At 45.5% G+C, this 13,131-nt stretch overlaps 1 protein-coding gene across 1 annotated transcript in view; it reads left to right on the forward strand.

The window, feature by feature from the left end:
• Positions 1–13,131, forward strand: part of PGM5 (phosphoglucomutase 5) — a 179,269-nt gene that overhangs the window by 118,885 nt on the left and 47,253 nt on the right. Inside the window, exons 8-9 of the mRNA XM_047097450.1 lie at positions 7,531–7,666; positions 11,643–11,826. Coding sequence (XP_046953406.1) covers positions 7,531–7,666; positions 11,643–11,826 — 320 coding nt within the window. The remainder of the gene's footprint in view (positions 1–7,530; positions 7,667–11,642; positions 11,827–13,131) is intronic.

A 13,131-nucleotide genomic window follows, 5' to 3' on the forward strand; every position in this document is an offset into this window, starting at 1 on the left:
GTGGAGACCACACAGTAATTGAGGTTTAGGGAAGAAGATCAAGCCAAAAGCCAATGGCCAAGATAACACTGACAGAGTCAGCATTCAAACCCAAACTCACTGGCTCCCTAGGACCCCGCTGTCCCTGTTTAAGGAAATGCAGAGGGGTCATTTACTCCCATGTGGTTATTCTTTTAGATGGGGATGGCACGAATGTCAGGGGACTTGGGAGAACGGTGTCATGCGAACAGCACAGCACCACGAATTAACAGACCTGGCTTCAGTCTCGACTCCCCCTCTGTGGGGTGGAACTGCCTTACACAGATGGCTTAGCTTCTCTGGGCCTCAGTTTTTCAATGGGATGATCTGTAACATTTTTTTCCAATGTAGCACTCCGGTTGCTTCTAGCTAGCTAGCTACTTTTAGTGAGGAGTGAATCTGATGAATTAGATCAAGCTACATACTAGGGTCTCACTCGGTCATTCATTTATTCATTCAATGAATATTTGCTGCATACCTTCTATGAGCCAGGGCTCAGAGAGTGATGCGTAATTTCAGACACAGTCCCTTCCCTCAAGGAGCCTACTGGGTATTGCCATGATCAGGATATTAGTCAAATGCCCTGCAGTATATTTGTACCAAACACTGTCATTGTCGTCTCGTTGTCATCATCATCATTGCCATCATCAAATATATTGCTATATAACATTTGGTTGGGATCCGTGTTGGCCACAGCTCATTCTACATCTGCCAGTTACTGCCATCCCACCTTTCTGAGCTGACAGCTAGCTCTTGTATACTGCGGATATATATCCTGACCCGCTTATACACGGAATAGTTGTGCTGTTCTCCAATTGGTGGAAATTTTAGAGCATTTGCTTTTAAAAAGCATCCATTTTTAATCATGGAAAAGTGATGATTTTTCCATGAGCCTCGCTTTTTGGCAAGATGTAAAAAGCTGAATGTAAGTGGTTTGAAACATGGCGGGGGACAAACAACACCAGCCCCCCAAAACCAACCTGTCCCAGTTCTATGGCATGTTTTCAAATCTCCCATTCACCTGCAAAGGGTGTCTCCCCGTTTTGCCTCATAACACCCTCTTTAGAAAAGACAAACCCTTGTCTTTGGTGGATAAAAAGAGGATGGGAAGAATTTCACTGCAAATGAGTGAAAACTGCATCCATAAATGGAAAGGCTGAATTGATATGAGGAGAAAAGCAAAGGGGAATTGGCAACTTTCCCTGACTCTCTAGTGTGAGAAGGAAGAGGTGCGTGTTTGTGTCCCTTATCTTCAGAGGGTCTGCCTCTGCCTCAGCCGTGTGGGGCATTTCCCCTGCTGTGTTGCAGCCCCCAAGGACCACCGTCGTTCCTGGGCTTTCTGGTCGTAGTGAAACCCATCAGCGGGAGAGCCAAACTGCCCAGGTCTGAGTCTTGTTTTCACCCCTTAGTTACCGTGTGACCTCATACAAATGGCCTACCCGTCATCTCTTATTTGTAAAAAGAGCAACTCAGTCGTGGAAATCAGCTCATCGATGTGTGAAGGAAGGTATAGATGGTGCTTGGTGCTCTGCTGTTCTCTTCTAAGAATGGAATGGAATCCGTTTTGTAATCCTCCTTCAAAAGCCAGTGCACATACCTCCTGTCGTCGTTTCTGGTTCCACGAACTGCGTGTGCTATGGCAGGTGCTGAACCTGCACCAATCCCCAAAACCACCAAGGACCTCTTTGAGCAAGTGGCCTTTCTTATTAGGTGACCAACCATCCCGGTGCGCCTGGGACTCAGAGGTTTTTTGGGATGTGGGACATTTACTCTTGTAATCGGTAGAGTCCCGGGCAAATGGAGATGCGTTGGTGACCCCGAAGTTGGCAAAACCCTCATAAGTTTTTCAGACAAAAAGGGCAGAGAGGAGGCATAATACTGAAGCCGAGTCCAGCAAAAGCCACCCGCTTGAGCAAGGCCAGTGGCATCCCCTGAACTATAGACCTCTTTCTTCATCACCATAGTTGAACAAAAAGAGGGAGAGGCTTAATTCACTACCCCTAAGCAATATGTCCCTCATATAGAACTATTCTGACCACTCTTCTTCTAGAGCAGAGGCTCTCAACCCTGGCTGCCCGTGAGAATCACCCGAGGAACTTGAAAAAAAAATCCTGATGCCTGGATCCCATTGCTAGAAATGCTGATTTTAATGGCCCGGAATGAGGCCTGAGCACTGCTATTTTCCAGAAGTCCTTTAGGTGATTCTGATGTGCAGCCGGGATGCAGAATCACTAACCCCTGTTCCAGCTTGGGGCCTGCAACAGGTGCAAACTGATTTATATTTTCCTAATTGACAAATTCAGACTTTCCCGATCTGAGTCTCAGCTGAAATGACTTGATCTGTTGGCAACACGTGTGATGTTTTATTGCGTTGATTTGCCCGGGCTGGGATTTCCATTTGAAAAAAATTCCTTTGAGATGATTGAGTACTCTCTTTGTTTTCCCCTTTCCTCTTGTGAGGCCACTATGCTTACCCGTGTACTGCCTGGCTCAAAGTAATTACAGTTTTAAAGCTGAGAAAATGCAAAGTCGAATTTGGGTGGCGGGGGGATAGGGAGATTTCTGATGAGAAAAAAACAAACAAACATCTTTTTTTGTACCAACTTTTGCTGGAGGCCTGGTGGGAAAGAGCTGAGTGCCCTCCTTCTGGTATCCAGGTGGGGATGGCTGCTTCTCTGGGCTTTGGGCTGGGCTGGGCTGGATGGATGAAGGCTAGGCGAGTGGTACCTAGGGCTTTGGGAATATGGCTAAAAGCTCCTGGTGAGGTCCTCAACCAGGTGGCCAGGATTCTAGAGGAAGCAGGTTTCAAAAATTGTACTGTTATTATTCAGTGCTAAAAAGAAATGAGCTGTCAAGCTATGAACATTCTTGGAGGAACCTTAAATGCGTATTTTTAAAATGTTTATTTATTTTTGAGAGAGAGAAAGAGAGAAAGCAAGTGGTGGTGGTGGGGGGAGGGCAGAGAGAGAGAGAGAGGGAGACGCAGAATCCGAAGCAGGCTCCAGGCTCTGAGCTGTCAGCACAGAGCCCGACGTGGGGCTTGAACTTACTAACCGTGAGATGATGACCTGAGCCAAAGTCAGACGCTTAACTGACTGAGCCACGTGGGCACCCCCATTAAATGCATATTATTAAGTGCAAGAAGCCAGACTCCAGAGGCTCCAACTGTGTGATAACCTGGAAAATGCAAAACTATGAAGATGGCAGAGAGATTAGTAGTTTGCCATGTTTTTCAGAATCGTTGAATGTTCGCCAAGAGCGAACCGTAGCGTTAACTATGGACTTCAGGTGATAGTAACGCATGAGTGTATGTTCAACAGTTACAACAAATGTCCCACCGGAATGGGATTGGTGATAGTGGGGAATGTTGTGTTTGTGTGGGAACTCCCCGTACTTTTCGTTCCCTTTTGCTGTGAGGTTGAAGGTAGGCTCAAAACTAAGCTTCTGCAGCTTCCCCCAAGGCCAAGGTGGACAGTTCAGCTTCACACCCCCTTGCCCGTCCCTACTTTCTGGTAGTTACTAAAACCTTACAGGACACTCCTGATTCGAGTCCTGTGAGACCCCCATGGAAGATGGTCGTAGTCAGTCTCTGTGTTCTAAAAAGCTATTACTCGGGGCGCGTGGGTGGCTCAGTCGGTTAAGCGTCTGACTTTGGCTCGGGTCGTGATCTCACAGTCTGTGAGTTCGAGCCCCATGTTGGGCTCTGTGCTGAGCGCTCAGAGCCTGGAGCCTGCTTCAGAGTCTCTGCCTCCTCTCTCTCTCTGCCCCCCCCCCCCCACCTCACGCTTTGTCTCTCAAAAATAAATAAGCATTAAAAAATTAAAAAAGTAAATAAAACACTAGTACTCACTGGAAGAAATGGGATGATTGATAGGTTCAAAGCTCATCACCTCTTCATAAGGGGTAGTGATCCCTTTAATATCCCAAGTAGCTCTTTCATAAATGGAAGTGAACGGCTTCAAATGTGCATTTCTACACACCACCAAAAACTGAAAAAGTTTATTTTTTTCTTATAATGAAAAAATACATGTTTATTGTGGAAATAGGACAGAAGAAGAAAACACCTGCGATTCTACCACTTGGAAGATAACCACTGTCAGTGGTTTGGTGGTCATACTCTCCTTTACCTGTGCACATACCCATAGACATATCTACAAACATTTTTCTACAAAAATATACCGAATATTCCTTCTTGGTAAACTGATTTTTTCCATTTATGAGAATTGGATGAGCATCCTTCTTTCTTCTTCACTTCTTTGCACAATAAACTTTTGGATGGATTCTCCACAATTACCCTGGTGTTTAACAATTAGCATTTATTTTTTCCAATTTTCCTCTCTTAGCTGCTTTAGCAAATGTCCTTGTGACTGAAGGGTAAAAAAAAAAAAAAAAAGAATAGCTGGGTCCAAAGTTGGGTGATACTTTAAGACTCTTGATTATTATTGCCAAACTATTCTTAATCTTTATTTATTTTTGAGAGAGTAAGAGAGAGACAGAGTGAGAGCAGGGGAGGAGCAGAGAGAGAGGGAGACACAGAATCCGAAGCAGGCTCCAGGCTCCGAGCTGTCAGCACAGAGCCCGACGCGGGGCTCGAACCCACGGACCGTGAGATCATGACCTGAGCCGAAGTCGGACGCTTAACCGACTGGGCCCCCCAGGCGCCCCTATTGCCAAATTATTCTTTCCAACTGTACACATTTACACGGTTTCTTTGCTGTTATTTCCCCTCCCTGGTCTTTGCTCATTTGACAGTCCCCAAACATTATCCCATTTTGTGGATTTTGACTCCAGCGAGACTGACCGTTTGTTCAGATGTTAACTGTCAGTATTTTTCTCTTAAAAATTGCTCATTCCTGCCCTTCCACACGGTTACCTGTTGGGATTTCTCTTTTTCTCATTGACTCATAAAATATTTTCAAATATGAAGTACACTAGTGTACTTATAAGTAAGCAGTGGGAACATTTCTCCCCTCTGTGTTTACCCTGTTTATGGTGGGGTTTCAGAAAACCGTTTGATACCTGTGTGTTATCTGTATTTCTTGTTTAATTTACCTGTCACTGATATGGCATTATAGTTCATTTGCTTTAAGGAATTATCAAAAGGAGGGTTGTATCCCTGAAACCCTCTCCAAAGCATCCCATGAGCATCTAGCGGAAACACGTATAATTGCAACATCATCAGTGTCTCTCTCCCCACCTCAAAGAGCTACAAAGAGCACAGTTCGTTTTACTAGATCGTTGGCCCTGATGAATTTTGGCGAATGTTTAACTTGCAGGCAAGGCTATCCAAGCCAACTCACCATCTAGTATGAAGTTGGCTACAAATGGTTGAGGTAGGTTTTTTGTTTTTTTTCTTTTCCAATCCTGCTAGAAGAACTTTATGTCTCTTCTCATAAATTATGACATCTTATCTTACTGAGTTAATAGTATCTAATGGTTCCATCTCCAGGTAACGTAATCCAGCTGGAAATGCAAGGTATGCAGAGCCCATGTTTGAAAACAAAAGAGTATTTTTCTCCAGCCAGTAAATAAAAGTGATTTTTCAGCTATAAAAGGACAAAAGGTTTTGAAATGATCCCACTGGGCAGGGTTTCCTCGACTTGTTTTTTTTGGCACTGAGCCATGGAGCTAACCCAGCATCTTCCAGATTTCTTCCATTTTTGTAGCAGCATGAAGAGTTTGCTAGATAAGACCAGAGTACCCTCCTCCGCCCCCCGCTCGCCGCGGCGTGATGATTCACGCCTCGGCTCCTCTCACCCTAGAAGCAGCTGCAACCTAAAAGTGTCATCAACAGATTATTGATCAGCATGTAGGAAGAACCGAACAATGATTGTTTTTCCCTTTAAATATCTTCACTGCCCTCTCAAGGTTGTATGTTTCTCTTCTCAAGGAAACGCGTTTAACATTTACCACTGTAAACGTAACGAGACGAGTAAACGGCCCGTAGCTCCGTGGAGAGGTTGTCATGAGTGTCTAACTCAACGGACATATTATCTCATTCTCTTTCCAAGGTTTAAATAGCTCTGGCACATCGGGTCTTCCTTTTTGATTTTCTGTACATGTTTTCATGGCCCTGAAACCTGAGAGTGCTGTTGTCCATTCTCATCGCTCTACTGTAAGAAGAGATGGTCCTCCCCCTGGTCCCGGTCCCCTTTCTTACGATGTTGCTGTTGATAGTGTCAGAGGATGAAATTATATGAATAGTTGAGAGCAATCTGCCTCCAGGTACGTATTAAGGAATCAGAGCTTCGAGCTGGCCAATAGACAAGTGCTTCCGTGGGCCTCTCGCACATTCCCCTGGTTCTTTTTGCGCAGAAAGTTACCTGTTTAGCTGGCGTTTCTCTTTCCTGTGAATGCCGCAGTACAGACTGCCTCTCTTTCTATAGCGTAGCCGGTAGGATCAAGCTTCCCAGTTTATTCCTGCATCAGGGACTTTGCGGTTGCTGTCCCTTGGCTTGAAACCCTTTGTCCCCACCTCTCAGCATGGCTGACTCCTTCTCAAGTGTCCGCCCAGATGTCATCACCTCCGCGGAGCTGACCAAGACCATCTGTGTTCATTTCCTAAGGCTGCCGTCGCAAAGTCTCACAGACGGGGTGGCTTAGCACAACAGAAATTTACTGTCTCACTGGAGGCTAGAAGTCCAAAATCAAGATGTTGGCAGGGTCATCCTTCCTTTGAAGGCCCTAGGGGAGAAGCCTTCCTTGCTTCTTTCTGATGGCTGCGTACGTTCCCTGGCTTAGGGTAGCGTAATTCCGATCTCTGCCTCTGTCTTTATGTGACCCGCTCCTTTGAATTTCTCCTGTCTGTGTCTTCTCTTCTTCTAGGAACACTTTTCATTGGATTTAAGTTCCACCTGGATAATCCAGGATCATCTCATCTCAAGATCCTTAATTATATCTGCAAGACCGTTTCCCCAAATAAGGTCACATTCACGGGTTCTGGGTGAACACATCGTTTGGGGACGCCACTGTTAGCCCTACTATAGATAAACTACTACTCTAGATCAAGCAATTCTTGCTGCTGTCGTAGATGTGACGCTATCACTCAGTTTATTTTTCTCATCGCCCTTGTCCTTATTTAATGCATCTGTTCTCTTGTCTATGTCTCTGTTGCCTGTCTCTACCTACATGAATTTAAGCTTTGCGAGTAAAGAGCTATCTTACTCACTGCTCTGTCCCTAACACCTAGACCAATGGTTGGTGTATTGTAAGGGCCACCAAATATCTACCGAGTGAGCGATCCCATTGGGCAAACGTCATCTCAGCTTGACTCTTTGGTACTTTTAACAACGTCCAGGACTTTAGTTTATTTTCTGATGTGATTTTATGTTATTTGAATTTCTGTTGGCTGTTTTTGGAAACGCAAGGGTATCATGGGACGTATATTTATCACGATGGATAAATACGCCCAGCCGTTTCAACATTCCATTGCTAACTGGTCTTGATAGTTCATTGAGATTTTACTTTTTCCCCAGGAACAAATCCTCAGCAACATATTTCTTTCTCCCTTAGGCTCTGATCACCTCCGGGAAAAAGATGGCCTCTGGGCGGTCTTGGTCTGGCTTTCCATTCTGGCTGCCCGGAAGCAGAGTGTGGAGGAAATTGTCCGAGATCACTGGGCCAAATTCGGCCGCCACTATTATTGCAGGTGAGAAGGGTAAGGACTCTCGGGGGACTATTGTTAAGGAAAACTGGTGGGCTAGAACCATAAGAAGGAGGCATCTTTCAGGACAATCTGAGGAACGTGGGGGCTGGAGCCCCTGATAGGTGCTTGGGGGTCATGTCAAGGACACCCAAACTGGAAGGCACAAATTTCCCCTCCCTTAGTGACCTTCCTCTGTAATCTTTTCATCAGTGTCTATAAAGTGGGCAGCCATCCCAAGAGGGAATCTGAACTGCAGAGCCTTAAAAGTCCTTTGGTGCCCAAGAGAGTTGTATAATCCGATCAGGGACTTTCCTTGTTGGTTCTCCACCCATAATTATCAAGGCAGGGAGGCAGAGATCAAAGCTGTGAAGGTTAAAATGCTTCTGTGATCCTCTCCTTCCCTCTGCCTTGCTTTCCCACTAATGGTCCCAACAACGTCTAAGGTGCCTGAGCTGGTTCCCTCTGAAGAGGCCACATGGTCCAGGAGCCCCAGATTTTGCTAAAAGTTTGTCCCTGTGGAAAGAGATACAGAAAACGGAAGTGCAACCCTGGGAGGGAGGAAGGGAGAAGGTCAATGGCTGAGCGCTCAGGGTTGGGAGCCTCTATCGCTTTCCTGTTTTTGAAGTAGGTGAGGGGTCACAGTCTTCTGGCCACAAGGTTGCCTGCTAGATATGTGTCCCTAGATGTGCTAGGTTTGTGTACCTAGTGCCAAGCTGTGGATTTGGGGAAGCAGTGGCAGAAATGGCTGTCAACTGTGGAGAACCTGGGAATGGGGCAAGGGAATCCTTGAGTATTCTCAGAGACGATGTACTGAAAACAGAAATTGTGGCTCATTTGCTTTGTTTGTGAATAGTTAACTACTTGGGATGTTTGGTTATGTTTCAAGAGCTTAAGGAACAGAAAGAAAGCTCTAGACTTGCCTTATAAGGTGATTGTTTCTTGTCTCAAGAAGTCATTTAGCTAGATAAATATCAGAGAATAAGAAAGCCTGTGATAGGATTCCTTACAGTCTAAAGGATCTTGGTGCTCTGGGAACAGTTGACAGTGTTATAACCGTCTTTGTTCGTGTCCAGTTAAGAAGGCAGAGGTTGTAATCGCCTGAAAACCGCCTCAAATTATTCCTTGTACTGTAAAACAAAGACTCTCAAGGCAGGTGGGAATTTGTTTTACTCACCAGTGTTTCTAACAAGTGCCAAAAAATCCTGATTGTTGTGGGCCTTTTTGGCATACCGAGGAACTAACTGGCACAGCAAGGCTTTCCATTGCATGAAGCCGTTCCAAAAAAGCCCAACCTGATAAACTATGTTATGATTGCCAGCCTCTGGCTTAGTGAGATCACTCTGAGTTGGGGATGTGTGCCTCATAATTCGTGCAATGATTATCTAGCTCTCTGCCAGGGTTTTGAAGACATGGTGTTATGATAAGTGTATTTATAATACGGTTCATTTGTGTGTGTGTGTGTGTGTGTGTGGCCAAGAGCTTACATGATAATTACTTTTTTCATAACAAATACCATATTAGAGAATATAATGCGATGGAGATTTAAATTCTTGTAGGACATTGAATTATGTTTCAGATTTCTGTCCAAAAAGATCACAGAGATAAAGGAAAAGGGAGGAGAGACTAGGTAGAATGAAAAGTAAACCCTTTTTTTTTTTTCAGGGTCTAGCAAATGCAGGTTGTGAAACACAATGACTTCTAGCTGTTTTGTTTTTTGTTTGTTTTGTTGTGTTTTTTGGTGGGGAGGAGAAAATAAAAACGATTTTGGCTTAACTATTTCTGAGCCTGAAGTCGTATGTGAGAACCCAGACGGATTTGCCTCATACGAGTGGACCCCAGAAGGAATTCTCCATTGAAAGATTTCCTCCCTTGAAGCTGTGTTCCTCTGGTGGTCAGAGGGGGTTGTCGGCCGTAGGGCAGGTATGGGGTGCTGGAGTCTGCTTGCCTATGAACGTTTGGGCAGGCGGGAAGGCTGGTCTGATGACCTCAGCCATAGACTTGAATGTGATCTGTCACGGTAGTGGATTTCCTCAACTTCGAAATCTCTTCCAGTGCCTCTCTTGTATCCTAATAAACCCTCTTATCCCATCCCCATGCCCCTCTCTGCTTGGCTCGGTCTTCATCTTCCCCCCAAAAGACTATCTTCAAAGAGAATTTAGGCTCAGTACACATTCACTGCTGAGAATGTTCTGAGAGAGTTCCTGGTTGTTTTGTTTCTGAGGGCGGGGAGGACACAGCTGTATAGGAGGGAGAGAATAAAAGAAAGAGATATAGGGACAGAGGACTCATGGCTAGAAATGGCATCATTCCATGTTTTCCATTTTGGCTAATACCCTGCTGTTTACTTAAAGCCTTGAAAGATCTTGGGTGAAGGAAAAACAGTAATGATGATTCGTGTTCCTTCTTTCAGCTCACTGAGAACTCCCACCCTGTCCCTGTGTTGCACAGAACCCAGTCGGAGATCCCACCATAGCCAGTTGTGCAAAGTTGCACCTCTGAGGGCTTCTTTCTTAAACAGATCCCCCTGGATGTGCCATTAGGTCTTGGTCAAGACTGTCCACCATTGGGCAAGACCCTTTGTGATAGTTACTAAGAATGAAATCAATTAATAGTTTTAAGCAAATGATGTCTGGCACTGGACCACCTACCTGATGTGCATTATAGTATTTAAACACCACAAAAATAAATGAGATAGGTGTTATTTTAGTCTTTTTTTTTTTTTTTTCTAATCACTTTCCAGCCCCATTGTTACATTTGATGTTCTTGGCTAGGAGGATTTTTTTTTTTTTTTTTTTGATGGAACAATTGTGCTATCTCTTCCAAGTTTCCAAGAGAGTTTTATGGTACGCGGAGCTCCCTTCCTCCTTCTTTCTTCACCTCCCTGGATTCTTCTCCCTCCTTCCTTTCTCCATTCCCTTCCTCGAATTTTTCATCCCACTACTTAGAAAACACTTACTACTGGGGCGCCTGGGTGGCTCAGTCGGTCGAGCGTCCAACTCTTGATTTCAGCTCAGGTCATGATCTCATGGTTGGTGGGTTCAATCCCTGCATCTCCGGCTCTGCGCTGACAACGTGGAACCTTCTTGCATTCTCTCTGTCCCTCTCTCTCTGCCCCTTCCCTACTCTCTCTCTTTCTCTCTTTCAAAAAATAAATAAATGAAAGAAAGAAAGAAAGAAAGAAAGAAAGAAAGAAAGAAAGAAAGAGAAAGAAAACACTTACTACTTACTAGAAGCAGTGGAGAACAAAACAGATAAGGTCTCTGCTCTCCTGGAGCTTGTGCTTCTCGTGGGCAAAGGCAGATAAGAAGTAAACAAACATTTCAAACACAGTAAATGCAGATTGGGATCGCTACCAAAAAAAAATATAAAGACCAACGAGAGAGAGGGAGACATGGAAGGCAGCATCTTAGACGGATGGTCGGAGAAGGTCACTTTCTGGAGGTGACGCTAACTTTGAAAAGTGATGGACGAGAATGTGCTAGGTGTTCAAGGGGAAGAATATACCAGGTTGAAGGAACAAAGAACAAGAGCAAAGGCCCAAAGGCAGGAAAGGACAAAGTGTCTCAGAGGCCTGGAGGGGAGGCCCATGTGGCTGTAGCATAGTGAACGAGTGTGAGAGAGGGGACAGATTCCAGGGGTGGGTGAGTCGGATCCCCCAGTGCCTTGTGGTCTGTGGTTAGAGTCTTGGTCTCCATGTGATGGGCACTGGGGAAGGATTGAAAAGAAAGGACGTGACTTGACTTTGTTTTTGCAAGATCACTCTGGCTACTGTATAGGGCCTGGATTATGTGGGCCAGGTAGCAGGTAGGGGGTGGAACCAGGCTTGGATTGTAAAAGCCAGGTAGAAGGGCGTGGGGACAGGTCTGGGGTGCTTTTCTGTGCGGCTCTTCCATGAAAACAAAACCAATGAGATGTCCACCGAGTTTCTGGTCCTCCGATTAGGGTTGTGTTCACCCTGTGTCCTGCCTTCCCTCACCAGGTTTGACTATGAGGGGCTAGAGCCCAAGGCGACATATTACATCATGAGGGACCTGGAGGCCCTGGTCACAGACAAGTCCTTCATCGGCCAGCAGTTTGCCGTGGGGAACCACGTCTACAGCGTGGCAAAGACAGACTGCTTTGAATACGTGGACCCCGTGGATGGCACCGTGACCAAGAAACAGGTACTTGCCAGCAAATTACCAGAACAGGCAAAGCCAGGAGCCAAAGTGTCCTCTAGCTGGAGAGGTCTTTGGGAATCATCTACTCTGAGTGCTTTTTGATACACACGAGAGCCCTGCAACCTTGGTGAAGGTTACCTACCTGGTCAGTGGCAGAGGGCACAGTAGCACATAGGGCCTTGACTGTCTGTCCAGGGCTCGTTCTACTCGTAACTGACAGACCAATACCACACATAGATACACATTTCCTTCGGAAATGCTTGCAGCCCGCCGGCTGTCCGTCTGGTGGCCATCGGAGATTCAGAAACGTTTCCAAGAGCAAAATACCCCTTTTCCTCGGGGCTCCCAAGTGCAGGGATGTTTCACCTTTTATTACCGTATGTCATTAAGAGCAGTAGGAGCTTAGCCCCATGGGTTCCTAGGGGAAGAAACAGTTGGAAAATATGCCCCACAGAGTCCAAAAGGAAGATTTGTGGTGGAGAATGACTACAAAAGATAAACTGACAAAATCAACAGCTTCTATTCCGGTCTCATCTTTGTGGATTGTGTAAGAGAAGGTGACCGCTATTACAATCATTTTTTCCTCCTCGGCTTTGTTTATTTCTCGGCCAGGGCAAAAACTGACCACTCCGGGTGCACATTTTAACATGGACAGCTCAGATAAGACACCGAGCGATGTTAAGAAAAGTTCCGCTCTAAAATCCCAAATTCTTACCTTCTTCATTCTTCCTCATTGTTATTCTTCAGTGAGCACAGACAACAAAATAAACCAGCAGCTATAGGGTTTGGGGGACTGGATATACTGGCGGTTACTGATATTTTTATTTTGACTAATAGTTCGCACATCGTCCTTGTCCTAAGGTCCCCGACTTGCAGATGTTCCGATACCTGATGCTCCCCTGTTACTTTCTTGGAATTCTCCCCCTGGTCTGCTGAGTCTCATGGTGATCTTTCGTCTCCATTAAAATGTGATCAGTTTTCTATTCTAGAAGGCCTTCTGAGGCTGGACAAATTGTTTGCAGTTTTACTTTGGAAAGGTGTAGGGTAGTGGAGATAAGAGCGGTCAAGAAGTTGGAAGACCCAGAATCAAATCCTATCGCCGTCCCACTTACCAGCTATAGGACTTCTGGAAAGTTCCTTGAGCCACAGTCTCCTCCTCATCCGTAAAATATCTGTCTCACAGAGCTGTTTTAGAAACATGATGGAAGTGGAGTGCCTGGGTGGCTCAGTCGGTTAAGCATCTGACTCTCAGTCGCGGCTCAGGTCGTGATCTCACGTTCTGTGAGTTCGAGCCCACATCGGGCTCCG

This window comes from Lynx rufus, unplaced genomic scaffold, assembly GCF_022079265.1.
Source record: "Lynx rufus isolate CCGP_SWC_20201006 ecotype Redwood Valley unplaced genomic scaffold, mLynRuf1.p SCAF_10, whole genome shotgun sequence".
NCBI lineage: Eukaryota > Metazoa > Chordata > Mammalia > Carnivora > Felidae > Lynx > Lynx rufus.